We start from the raw sequence: 13,605 nt of genomic DNA, 5'->3' as shown, positions 1-13,605 counted from the left end.
AATTAACCAGATAATTAATTACAGATCATAATTTAACAAATAAAATAATTCTAGACCAAATTACTGCCAACTATTTGTGCAAAGGTCTTTCTTGTACTTTATTAAGAGGTTTCTCTTTTTTTTTTCTGCTTTGCATACGCTTCATGCGTGTCTCTCTATTCTCTTCATGCCTTGCCTTCATAATAGTCCTCATGCACAGAATGCCCTTGTTGTCTTCTAGCCTCATGTCAATTCACTCTACCTTAACTTCTTTTTTAGGGTTTCACCTTTTTCACTCATCCGTCATGGATTTTCTTCTAAATAATTGCTGATGAGCCCAAACACTTTGCTGTGTTTACAACAAAAAGCTCAGTAGGATCTAACATCATGTGCATGGAATTCAGCTCATCACAAACCCATTCCTATTGTCAGCCTCTGCTGCTTCCTTCCATTCCCTGGAAGAAGAAGAGAGAGCAGTTCAGCCATTGACCTGAATGTTAAGTACCAGGAGACTAAAACAGGAGTGAAGCCACCAGTTCACACATCAGTGATGATAATTGCTCCCAGGGATGCCTGTTACAGCACTGCCATGCAGCCAGACTGGCCTGTCTAAGCTGTTCTCACCACAAGCACCAGCTCAGGGAGAGTGACCTGGACAGTGTCCTCCACAGTAAACCACATCACCCAGTGAGCTTAAACGCCTCGGCAGAATATAGGGAGGCACAGTGTCCCAGGTAGGGTGAGCAAGACCATTTTGGCTACATGGATTGCAAGACAGATCATGCTCTGCCTCTGTGAATTTGCAAATGTGTTGAGTTGTCACTTTGTGGACTGTTGTAACCTTGATATTCCATCCTGAGTGTCTGTACATTGCCTTACTGGCACGCTAACCCTGGCTGGGTGCTCTGCAAGCAATTCCCCTCACAGCCACAGCAACAATAGTGATATAGTCACATAAACAGGCTCTTGTGAGTGCATATTTTGACTTTGATTTAATAATAATAATGTCAGACAGCAGAAACAACTGATTTCAGAGTAAAAATGGCAGAATAAATTAACCAACGGAGACCTGTTCATATATGTGCTTCCATCATACCAAAAAAGCCATTCTGGAGCCTCCAAGTGCAGGCAGCAACACTTGGACTCAAAGATAAAATCTCTGTATTGTTACTAAGAGATCTTTTCCAACCTAAATGATTCCATGATTCTGTGACTCCTTCCTACTGATCCTGACCTGTGATATGTAGCTATGAATGAGAAAGTCAGTTTGCCTATGGCCCTGAACAGGAACAGCCCTAATTCCCACATCAACCTAATCCACTAAATGTCTTTGTCCTGAAACTCAGCAAACAGACTCCAGGGTGATAAGGATTAAAAAAACCCCAAAAAACAAAAACAAAAAAACCCCAAACCAACCATAATCATACTTTGAGGGAAAAAGAAAAATACTTTCCAGTCATCTATATGTCAATTTTCAGAGTTTGGGTAACATGCAAGAATTGGCTATTTTCATTAATGAGAAGAAACAAGACCAAACTGGTGCAACCCCCCAAAAATGCAAAATGGAATCTTTCAGTACTTTGCCCTAATCTTTTTAAACAAATAAAGAAATTTGACCATTGAGAAGGTAACAGTAGGTATGACACCACCATTGCTATTTTAGAGATGCAGATAGTAGCTGGTTCCAATTAATCCTATTGAGGAGGGGTGGAATGTAGCAGAGATGGCTGCAGAGAATCAGGCTGCTTATCCTTCCAATGTACAAAAAATGTTCTCAGTTTGGAGCTGTGTGAGGAAAATGATCCAAATAGCCAACAGCCATGCCATGTCTCATCAGATTTTCCAAAACTTATTTTCTATGACAGAAGTTATTCCAGTCTATATGGAAGAAGTATTTTTGAACTCAAAATGTTTAAACAACTTAATCATGGAACAAAAAAGTGGTGGTTGCTTAGGAGTCAGCAATCATAATTTGATTATAACAAGGACAGTTGGTGTAACAAGGAATAAGGACAGTCCCAGTCAGGGACTGACTCACACACATGCAGAGAGATGCTTCAGAAAGATTATACCCATCAAGATGGGAGAAATGATGAGAAAATTACGACTCAAAAATAGAGATAGAAATGTAAATGAGAATACTTATTATCTTGCTCCATAAAGTCATGATTGCTTAATTAACAAAATGGCCAATTTTGGCTGAAGGACAATTTTGTCTCAGCAGCAGGGTGAAGGGAACACTCAGAAGCTGAAAGGATAGCACAGAACAACATGGAAAGGTAAAAATACAGGGGGGAAAAAAGTGTTCTGTTCATGCAAAAAATGAGGACCACCAAAATGTGATTACAAACAGTAAAATGGGGAGTTCAACAGTGCCAAAGTGTATTTCTAGAGATGGTAAAATAGCACAGAAGTGGCAGAAATGGTAAAAACCTCTATGCCCTTCCAAGAAAGAGGCACTTTTCTTACCTAGTAGGGGAAAAAAAGCACTTTTCAGCCCATTAGTCAGTAATGAAAATAGTAAGCAAATTCCACTAGAGGAAATACTTTAAAATTAGGATATCTAGAGAACTTTTATGTGACAGTCTTTGAATAACCAGCTGAAGAAATTCCATGAATAATAATTCTTAATAATCATAGAAAGGCTTGGATTGGATCACCTAGTTCCAACTCACCCTTCCATGGGCAGGGACACCTTCCACTAGACCAGGAATATAAAGGAAATTGCAGAGGATCGTGCCAGTATTCAAAAAGGACAAGAAGGGTGACCAAAGTGCCCAGGCCATGAGGCTGCTCTGCTTGTAACAAGCATAGAAAAGGTGACAGAAAATTAATCAAGGAAGGACAATGGAATAACAACAACTTAATGCCAAGCAGAATCTGCTCTTCTGGAAACAGGCCCAGCCAGACAAACCAAATTTCCTCCTTCAATGGCATTACACGTTTGGCGTATAAATGCAATCACATAATTGTCATTTACTCAGATGTTTGCACAGGGTCTGATTTAGCACCTCCTGGCACTGATTAAAAATTAGCATAAATCGAGCACTGGGAAAGCTCATGTGAAGTGGGATTGGCAGTGGCCAAAGGGGTGGGGGGGGAAGCATTAGCAGAGTCAGGTGCCCAGCCCCACATCACAGGGGCACCCCTGGGCACACACCCTGCTCTGCTCCAGGTTTCGGGGCATGAAGGTCAGTGACCAGAGACCAGGATGACACTTGTGCTGAAAGACAGAGATTGCACAGGTGTATTTGCCAAAGCAGATGTATTTAAGCACCTGAATATCTACCCTTGAAAAAAAAAGCAGTGAAGCAAAAATTGTGAGAAGCACAGGAGACAGCCCCACTCTGACTTAGGAGTAGAGAAACAATTTCTCCATGTTGTTGGGAAACACAATGAACGACTGAAAAACATTTGTGGTTCCCAAACTCTTCAACGCCTTTCAGTAAAACTAAGATTTTGACACCACTTGTCCCAGTTCGCAGCCTGGTCATGGCTGTTGAGTGAAGACACCCAGCTTTCAGCTCTTTATGTAAACTCATACCTTCTCCCAAGAGTAAAACCAACTTGTTTAGGTTATATGAACTCAGACAGACGTTCTCAGAGAGCAAGGCTGCTGACTGAATGTGTCAGTGTGGACGTCTCACACCACCCTTCACTGGCGAAAGAATAAGACTGTATGTACATTTGTCATCAGCTTTCAATGCAAATATGTGCCTTTCTAATTTCACAATTAGATTTAAGCATGTAACTCCGAAGCCGCTTATAAGACGAAAAATTAAAGAGAGGAAGTCACAATGAAAAGGTTCTTGTGGGTATTTGCAGATGCCTGTCACACAGAGGGTGTAACCCTCTTACGGGGCGATAATTTGGGGTGTCCTGTGCGGAGCCAGAAGTTGGACTCGACGATTCTTTTGGGTCCCTTCTAAATCAGGATATTCTGTACTTCTATGACGCCGGGGCTCGGGGAGAGAACCTGACATGCCCCAGACACTGCGGAGAACAAGGAGGCGCGTCCGCCCGGCCAGGCGGGACCGGGGTGGGGACGATCCCGCCTCTCCCCGAACGTCACCTGTCCGCGCCGCTCTTCGGCATCACCGACCCGACCGCCCCTTCGGTATCACCGTCCCTTATTCGGCATCACCACGCGGACCGCCCCTTTAACATCACTGCTCGGCGCCGGCCGCGGGTGAGCCCGGGGCGCTGCCGGGTGAGCGGGGCCGCGGCCGTGAGCAGAGCCGGGGAAATGGGCTCGGGTGCTCGGGTCGGTGTTCCCGGAGCCGCAGCCCGCGGGCGCGTCCCGGCGCTGCCTCCCGGAGGGAAGCGGGGCCGGCTCGGGTCGGAGGCTGCGCCGCGCCCGCCCCGATGACCTCCATGTCCCGGGAGGCCTTCTCTTCCATGTGCCCGCGGTGAAATCAGGAGTCACTCTAGAAACAAAGTTCTCCTGCCGTGTTCCAAGGGAGAAGGAAGCTGTCTGAGACAAGCTGGTAGATGGGGAATAAAATAAACCCCCCAAAACAGCCTAGGACGGGACGGCTCGGCTTTGAGTGGGAGTGATGGGCGGGCAGGAGGTGGAGCAGCAGCACGGGATGTTGGTTTTGGTTTTGGTGTAGGTGTGTTGATTATCAGTGGGTGATCCTGCAAATGCCATCGCTAAGTGGCAGGGAAGTTCAGGAAAGATATTGAGGTGCTGGAGTGGGTCCAGAGAAGAGTAACAAGGCTGGTGAAGGGACTGGAGCACAAGTCCTGTGGGGAGAGGCTGAGGGAGCTGGGGTTGTTTAGCCTGGAGAAGAGGAGGCTCAGAGGTGACCTCAGCACTGTCTAGAACTATCTGAAGGGAAGTTCTAGCCAGGGGGTTGGTCTCTTCTCCCAGGCACTCAGGAACAGGACAAGGGGGCACAGGCTCAAGCTCTGCCAGGGGAAATTTAAGTTGGATATGAGAAAAAAATTCTTTACAGAGAGAGTAATCAGGCATTGGAATGGGCTGCCCAGAGAGGTCATGGATTCCCCATCCCTGGAGGTTTTGAAACTGAGATTGGGTGTGGCACTGAGTGCCATGATCTGGTAAATGGACTGGAGTTGGACCAAGGGTTGGACTTGATGACTTTAGAGGTCTTTTTCAACCCCATCAATTCTATGATTCTATAACAGAACCGTTCTGGTAACACCTCATGTATCAGAGGTTGCCCTAAAGAGGCCTTGGATGGATCTGGGTCTTGGGATTCGGTAGCCTTTGCCTTTTTTCTCTTTCAAACATTCTTAGTGTGGCGAGGATTAATGGATGTCTCCAGTTGGCTTGGACTGTTTAGATTCCTTTTGGGGTTCTGACGTGAAAGTCCAGTTCATCAGACCTCAGGTTTGCATCATTTAGAAGCTACAGGTGTTTTCATTTTAAGGCTGCAGTAGGAGGAGATTAAGCAAGCTCTGTATTTGAATTGAGTCTAGTGATACTTGCAGGGGGATATGATGAAGAGTTTGGGGGGAAATTTGTTGCTTTGCCTCTGAATATGGGAATTAGGGCTGGCTGTTCTGAAATGGATGGTTTAGCAAGACTTAGTGATCATTTCCCTGTGTAATAGATGTTCACGTTGAACTGCTGCCCTGAATCATTTAGGAGCTTCTGTCTCCTCACACTAGGCCTACTGCCTTAGCTTTAGGTCTCTGACACTTTGCCTTCCCTTTTGTTACTTTTTCCATTATTCTCTTGGACTCAGATACTTGTATTATTTTCATGCTTGATTTTTATTCCTGCTTCCTTTTTAGTGCTTTGCTAAGAGAAGTAATTCAGAACAGACAGTTGTACATCAGGTCTTGCAGTGGGCAAATGTATGTAAGTGAGGTTTTGAATACTTCAAAATTGTGTTATTAATCAACAGGCTCGCTGTAATCATATTGATATTGTAATCATGTAGCGCTGTCCTGCTGATTGCTCTTATTCCTCGTCTTTAATTTTTTATGCTCATCTGGAATCAGCTGTGCAATACATTTTAAAACAAGAATTTTAAACTTTAACCTCAGTGTAGTGCACTTGGACAAACCTTGCTTTATTTCTCTGGGGGCTTATGTCATCACTTATTCAAAAAGGCACAGTACAGGCCACACAGAGCTTAAAATACCAGCTTATGGGATACTCCTTCTTGTCTATTACAACCCGTTTTTTCAAAGAGTGAAGATGCAGAGAAGAGGAAAAATGGGAAGGGTTAGAAAAGCTGAGAGAAAACCCTTCTTCACGCTCCTGTAAGAGAGTGGATATTGTCTCTGGTGGCTTGATAACAATGGTTTTGTCTTCAGGGCATTTTTGTTGCAGGGGTCTTTAGTTGGGAGATGGCTAAAAGAATGGGAAGCTGCTGATGGATTTTCTTGGAAAAAAGAATCTAGCATGGGGAAGTGATTTTTTTTGCTTTTAGAAAGAATAGGTGTTGTGAGAGACTGAAAAGAGAATGGAGAAAAAGCTGACAGAGATGATTAAGGGAAGATAATTGAGATGGGAAAGATTTGTGTGATTCATACAGAGAAACAAGATTTTATTTTTTTTTTTACATTGGGTAGACCATTCTTGTTGGATGGATTATAACATTGTTTTAAGTAGGGTGAGAAATTTTCATGGGAAAAACTTCCAGGATGTTTCCTCAATATGTTTCCAATAGTGTTGTGCTTGTGTAGAAGTATCGCAGTGGTTGCTATTTTTGGCAGAGCTCACCCTGTAATTGTTTCCGTGACTGGAGTTTAGAGGTAGTCTTGAGTAAGCTGAGTGGCATTGCTAATAAATTAGCCATGGTAGGTTGTGGTTCAGTGAAGGTGCTTTTATAGTCATTATCACTGTCTGTAGTGTCCTAGTTAGGCTGGAAATTATACCTGAGTTAGTGTAGATGTTCATTGGACGCAAGGTTATGTACTAAGACTGATTTCATGCAAGGAATGTGTGACTTCAAATGTGCGATCAGTGTACGATGGGTTGTTTTGTTTGCCTTAATTCTGGGGTAGCCTGTGATACGCAACCACCTTAGATCTGTGGCTGTCCTGTGTTTCCTTCTGCAGGAAAGTCCATCTGTCTATGTGTGCCCACTTTTCCGTGAGAGATGTCCAGTGTTTCCAGTTATGCCCTTCGAATGGCCCGGCTGAGTGCTCAGATATTCGGAGATGTTGTCAGGCCAACTGACTCAAAGTCTATGAAAGTGGTGAAGTTATTCAGCGAGCAGCCCTTGGCCAAGCGGAAGGAGGTGTACGATTGGTACCCTCCTCACAACACCTACTATGCCCTCATGAAGAAGCTCCGTTACTTTGGCCTCTACAGGTACTCTCTGTGTTTGTAGGGTGGGAGCAGGACTGGAGATGGGAAAGGGGGCTGTGTGAGTCTGGTTACAGTTGTGTTCTTAAGAGAAAGAAGTTTTAGCTCTGAACATGATGCAAAAGGAAATGCACACTTGATTGTTGCACTGGGGGCAAGGAGAGTAAAATAAGTGACTGCTGTCTAACTTTTGCCACAATTGTAACCTTTTGTGCAAAACACTTTAAGTGTAGTTTTAGGCAAGCAGTTATATAAGAAATAGTTCCTGTTTTGGCTTTGTGGGGAAGGGAACAGAATTTTCTCGTAGACAGGAGATGGGGCTGTAGTTCTGAATATTGCAAATAAATGTGCTACAAAGAGGTGATGTTAACACCAAAATTGCGCTAGAACAGTCTTGCCATATATTCCTCAATCATTCAACAGCTAAAAAGTGAAATGTAGAAGAGAAGGAAAGTCTATGTTAGGCCAAAGGACCTTTTTATTCTTTAAAATAAGATTAAATGAAATTCAAATTTCAAATTGTGGTTTAAATAGCCTTGCTAACTCCAGCTTCATCCAAACCAGTTGTCTAATTTCAACATGAATTTCCACAGTCTCTAGCAGGAAAAATTTGCACTGCTGGCGAACATCAGCCAGCGTCAAATGCATTTCTTTGACTTCAGTCAGGTAACACAAAAGAAATCCTTTAAAAGTGAGGCTGCCAACTCTATGAAGTCATACTTGACTGTTTTCTATTGCTAGTGTCACAATGCTGGCCATCAAGGATTGTGTCCAGGATGCTCTTGGTTTAGGTGGGTTTGCTAACATTTTCTGGAACAGCTGTTTGTGTACACTGAAGGCCCAAATGACATGTCTATGTTCTTTATTCTTCCCCTATTAATCTCAATTCCTTTTGTAGCTGCTCTGTATATAGAGAGCTTGTAGAGGGTCAGACTTGTAGCTCAGAAATATGTAATGAAAAGTCATAGACTAACAGAGCCCAATAATAAATCACAACCTTTTTGTTACTATTTAGAGAAGTTGTGTATAAAAATAGCAGTGCCAGCAATCTTAGGCCACATAGGATGCAGTTACGACTTTTAAAAATTACTTTGCACTGAAAAATACAGGGACAGAAATTAATAGACTTTATTAGAACATTATTGAGGATTAATTATCTCTGCCAGCCCCTCATCCTCCTTCCTGTTTTATTCTCCTGTTAAGATTCTACCAGTACTGATGCTTTCTTCATAACTCATTCTTGAAGTCTCCTGAGAGCAGTGTCATGGGCTGTAATTACTGCTCAGCATGCCCCTCTTTCCTGAGAAGCAAGTGACCTGAACTTGATATCTCGCACAGGAGCACAATGTGTAGACTGCTGAGCCAGATAAGAAGGGCGAAATTCTCATTCTTGTCTCTTGCTGATTTTTATATTTTACTGCTCATTTAAGCAGAGTGGATCAATAAATGCAATTGAAATAATACAAATATGCACACACCATTTCTTGCTGAAAAGGGCAACCCTGTTCGTTCTGGAAGTATTAGAGGAAACCTCTCGTTATTATTAAGTGATACTGTAGCAGTAACAAGGACTATATTGCAGAGAGTTTCAGTATGGTCTTCGTGGTTAAAAAAAAGTTGGTTGGTGTTTTTTTGCCATTATCACATACTTCAAAGAACTTTTCACATCTCGGTATTCCAAGAAACAGAGTAAATTATTCTTTGCTCCTCATCTAGGGATGAGCATCAAGACTTTAAGGAGGAGATGAGGCGATTGAAAAAGCTCCGTGGGAAGGAAAAACCAAAGAAGGGGGAAGGAAAGAGAGCTCTCAAGAGGAAATAGTTCTATTTGAACAACATAATTAATTACTCTGGAAATGCTGGAGAACAGCTGGAGAGGGTTTGGCCTGTGAGCTGCGTGTGGGCCACAAGAAACACACTGTAAAATAGTGGACTCCACCCTGGAAATGCACTTGGGTCTTTGAAGTTTTATCAGTTTTGAACTTCTGTACTTTAAATATACTGTATATTGGAGCACATGAGTTTTTCAGAGCCCTCTCTTACCCAACTAATAAAAACAGTAATAAAGAAATGCTCAGTGTTTTTCTTGACACCACCTTTCTGTTTCAGTTTTTCTTGATGTGGAAATATGTTTGTTCTTCATTGTCTGTTTTACTTTCTTGTGTTAGTATCAACACTGTTTTGTATGTGGCTACAAAAAAATAAGGATTCCTGCTTCTACTGCTGCTTGTCAATCTTACCTGTTTTAATGAGTTTCATTTCAGATAGCTTTAGCTTTAGTTTTTATTTTTAAGTTGCTGTCAAAATCTGTTATTCTGCATTTTTCACTGGAAAATATTTCCCAGCCCATTGCCTGCCCACAGCACTCACATTTTACCCTGAATGATTAGATACTGCAACAGAAGAGGCTGAAATATTAGTAATTAAGTAACTAAATCCATATAATTACGAAATTTAAAATACAGGAAATATATTTGGATTTCCTGGAAGACATGCATGAAATACTACCTAAGATGATGAACACTTAGCATTCACCATGAGGTTTTATGACTAGGCTTCTTTAGTGTTGCTAAAATCAATGATTGCATGCATCTACTATTCTTACCTGCACGTCCCTGTCAGGAAATAGAAAGTACAGAGAATGCAGCTGGGCTGGTCTGCCTGGCCACATGTGCATCTTGCCTATGTGTGCCCTGAAAGAGCATCTTTTAATTTCCAGACCGCATAAGTGTAGAGGAACATCCTTGAGGTGGTAAAGGAGAGCTATTGAAAATGTGGTGTGACTGGAGCAGAATGTGTGAGCACAGTTAGCTTTGGGTTGTGCTTGGTTTTGTGTAGAAGCATTCTGAAGTAGGGAGCAGTACTAACCTACTCCTGGTTTTCAACCAAATTGTTTAATTGTTCAAATTCAAGTGTATTTGAAGGGATCTTTCTGATCATTGAAATGGGTGAATCTACATAAATTTGTAATAGCTCAACAACTCCACCTCACCAAGGTTACTGATTGAAGAAGTGCTGAGTGTGTTAAACGTGTTTCTGGTGAGCTGTAGTTCTTGTTCCATGTCCTTAATGAGTGTTACCTGCTTTTCTAAGTTGTAAGAGAAGCTGATTTTAGGAAATCCGCAGTGTTGTGGGAGAAGCACATGAGTTCTTACCACAGCCAACAAAATACTACAGAATTTAATACAAAATCTGTATCTGCTTTGTACTATAATGATGAGTTTCTCTCTTATTTAAAATCCTTCTAGTAACTTGGAACTGTTGCTCAACTCTAATGTTCTCGTGGCGTTTTGGTGTTATATGTTGTCTGTGGGTTGTGACCTGTCTGATACTGAAGGATCCAGAGCCTGTGATGGACCCTCTGAGGAGTTCTTGGTTACTGAGACACATGCATGCAGCTGAGGGGAAGCAGTCTGGTTCCCTTGCATTTCTCTGCTGCAGCAGCTCTCCACAGCTCTTGATGTCTTCTAAAATTAACTCCCAGATCAATAAAAATGTTTTCCCTGCTGTTTAACTTTGATGAAAAATCAAGAGCATCTCTTCTGTTCCTGTGAAACGGTTAAAGCTTTCATGGTATAAACATGCAAGAGACCAAAAGTGTGCATGCATCTAAAAGGGAATTACAGTTCTGCTTGGTAAAGGAAGTTTGCATGGCCTTAAACTTTGTGTGTGCAGGGAGACCTGATTTGAGTATACATACAACAATATACAAAGTACTTACACAGTGTGATTGACCATGCTCATTTTTTGGAATCCACGTTTACCCTACTAAAAGACTGAGCATCCACTGGGAGCAGTCAGTGTTTCTGGTATTCTGCACCTTGGTGTGTCATCTTGCTAGACACAGATATGGACTCAGCAGTGTAGCAGTAGATAATTAGTCTTGGGAGGCAGATCTGTTCTTCCTTGTTTCCTCCAAATCCCCTAGCTATGTGCAGATATGAACAGGAAAGCAAACTGCTTGCTTGGCTTCTCACCTGTAATGTTGCCCCTTTGCAACCTGCCAGGGCAAACCTGCTCAAGAATCACAGCATTGCTCTGGGAACACAGTTTGGGAAGTTATTTACAGCAGCATATCCAAAATGGGAAAGAAACTGATGGAAGTGCCTGTGAAGTAAGGAGATACGAAATAAATGGACTGGATTGTTGATTTGCATCTTTCCTCTGCAGCTTTAAAACAGCAAAATAGATGGGGCAGAAAAAAAGAAAAAACCTTTCTGGAAGAGCAGTCGAAGTACAAAAGAGATTCCCCTGCCTAATTTTTCCTGATCTTTTTCCTGTAATACTCATTTGCTGGAACTTGGTCTTCTTAAAAATGGCTGTTTCTGCTCCCCTGAGATTTCACCATAAAATAACAATGACTCAGCCATTATTGGAGTGTATCCTAGTATTAGGATAATCCATTGCTTGCTGGGAGCATTAGCATAACTATTTAGTTCCAGAAAATACAGCCTTCTCCTCTCCATAGCTGGGATAGAAATAGACACTTTCCTACCTCCCTTCTAACCTGTGCTCTGTCTTTTAGGAATAGACATTACCTGACAAAGGCTACATTTTGTGAACCAAAGTCAGGGTTTAGACAAATTGGGAGTCAATCCTGAAACATTATACCAGGGATGAATGCAGTATGTGTATTTAGGAGAGAAAGGAGCGTTCCAGCCAAGCTCTGAAGGGTAAGGATAGGAACACTTACACTTTGCACAGCTATTGGTATAGTGGCACATCCATTTTATGTACAAATAACCAAGTTCAATTAGATTTTTATTTTTGGCTTTCCCCTTACAATGATTCTTTTCACTATACAAACTGCTGTGTCTTGTTACAAAATTTACTCTTTTCCCGAGGGTATGAGCTGACTGTCTTTAGCAGATTTTTAGATGGATGTTTTAATTCTTGATTGGAATAAACATGGTTAGCTGACCTCAAAGGTACTGAGAATAAAACTCCTAGCCTCTTCCCAATCCTGAGCATCTTTATTAAGTGCCACTGCTTCCTTATTTTGCGGTGCTTTAACTATGCCTGTCTTTAATTAGACTGTGGTATGATATATTCTTGGCTGCTGAGCACTGCCGTGGTGATCATGAGCTATTTTGTAAACAGGCTGACCCAGTTGCTGTATATATCCTATAGGGACTGCAGCTACTGCAAGAACCTCTTACTATTGAAAGTCCTGCACACAGGCAGAAGTTCACTTGCATATGGCCATACTTCATAATGGTGGAAGGAAAAAAAACCTGCAGTCTTATTTTCTGTCAAAGGTACCAGTGTGTTAAAATATATGTCCTCTGCTAAGAAAAGTAATACCTTGAGAAAAGTTTCTCCTAATGTGGAAAGAGTTTATTCTACCTACATGCTGAGTTTACACAGGTCAGTGAAATGCACCTGGGTTACTCTAAGGTTTTAGAGAATTGCTTTGTCTTACTTGCTTTCATTTCCCCAAGAGTAAAATTAGAATAATGATCACTTAGTGAATAGCGTCATGAAGTTAAGCTGCTTCTGGGGTGGGAACTTACCCCACGAGAACCTTGTGTAAAGAGCAGCTTAGTCTGGCTGTGGTAGGACTTGTAGCTCTGTATTTCACAGCTTTGTTTCAGAGAGATGGTTGTATGCAACAGTTGATGGCATTTTTAACATATAAGCTGTGGCATGTTCTTGGTTTTGCTGTTCTGCTTTAGATGCTGGAGACTTCGAATGCTGAAAGAAATCTTGATTTGGTCAGAAAGTAAAATTTAAAAGAAGTGACAGATACTTCTTAAACTGCAAATATTTTTGGGATTTTAAAGTGTCTTTGTACATACTCCTCTACCACTTTGAGTTTGAAGTCCATTTTAGGGTAATTTTAAAAAGCAACAATCAAAAAAGTCTGTATGTTTTGGAAAAGCTTCATAAATTTGAAAGGTAGCTTTGATGAGGGAATGACTGTGTTATGTATGGGTTTTTTTCTTTTAAAGAAGAAATGATAATATGCAAAGAAAACAACTGCTGTGGGCATCTTAGATTGATTCTCTTAAACTCAGTTCTCTGTAAATGATTGTGACACTTTTTGTACAGTCACTTGGGATTAGGTCCTGGAAATAAAATCCTTCAGGGGGATGTTCTCTTTTCATCATCTTGAGGTGTGTGAGAGCAGAAACTCTTCCTGTTTAACTTCTTCTAAGGACAGCACCATTTTTTCTAAACTGTCCAAAAAACAAAAAACTCAAATGTTCTACTTAGGAAAGAAAAAGTATTTATGAGGCATATAAGAGTAAGCAAAAATGAAAACAATACCTTTATTGTAAATCCTAGAGGTAAAACTTAAATTATATCTGTGGCCCAGCTATTTAGGATGGATCTTT

At 41.6% G+C, this 13,605-nt stretch overlaps 1 protein-coding gene across 2 annotated transcripts; it reads left to right on the top strand.

The window, feature by feature from the left end:
* The first annotated feature begins 4,068 nt into the window (after nucleotides 1–4,068).
* On the top strand, nucleotides 4,069–9,357 carry MRPS33 (mitochondrial ribosomal protein S33). 2 transcript variants are annotated; one of them, XM_071551147.1, is made up of 3 exons: nucleotides 4,069–4,168; nucleotides 7,018–7,273; nucleotides 8,984–9,357. In XM_071551147.1, the coding sequence occupies exons 2-3, from the start codon at nucleotides 7,059–7,061 to the stop codon at nucleotides 9,087–9,089; spliced, it is 321 nt and encodes a 106-aa protein (XP_071407248.1). In that variant the 5' UTR covers nucleotides 4,069–4,168; nucleotides 7,018–7,058; the 3' UTR covers nucleotides 9,090–9,357. The 2 variants fall into 2 exon arrangements, with proteins under 2 accessions (XP_071407248.1, XP_071407247.1); XM_071551146.1 differs by having other exon boundaries at nucleotides 4,091–4,189.
* Nucleotides 9,358–13,605: the final 4,248 nt, after the last annotated feature.

The sequence above is a fragment of the Pithys albifrons genome, chromosome 3, assembly GCF_047495875.1.
Source record: "Pithys albifrons albifrons isolate INPA30051 chromosome 3, PitAlb_v1, whole genome shotgun sequence".
Classification (NCBI taxonomy): domain Eukaryota; kingdom Metazoa; phylum Chordata; class Aves; order Passeriformes; family Thamnophilidae; genus Pithys; species Pithys albifrons.
Note: the sequence above shows the minus strand (reverse complement) of the source record. Positions and strands in the feature narration are given on the sequence as shown.

Coding starts and splice junctions, on each gene's coding strand:
- MRPS33 (XM_071551147.1), top strand. CDS start 7,059: ATGTCCAGTGTTTCCAGTTATGCCCTTCGAATGGCCCGGCTGAGTGCT. Junction 7,274..8,983: donor CGTTACTTTGGCCTCTACAG/GTACTCTCTGTG, acceptor CTCCTCATCTAG/GGATGAGCATCAAGACTTTA.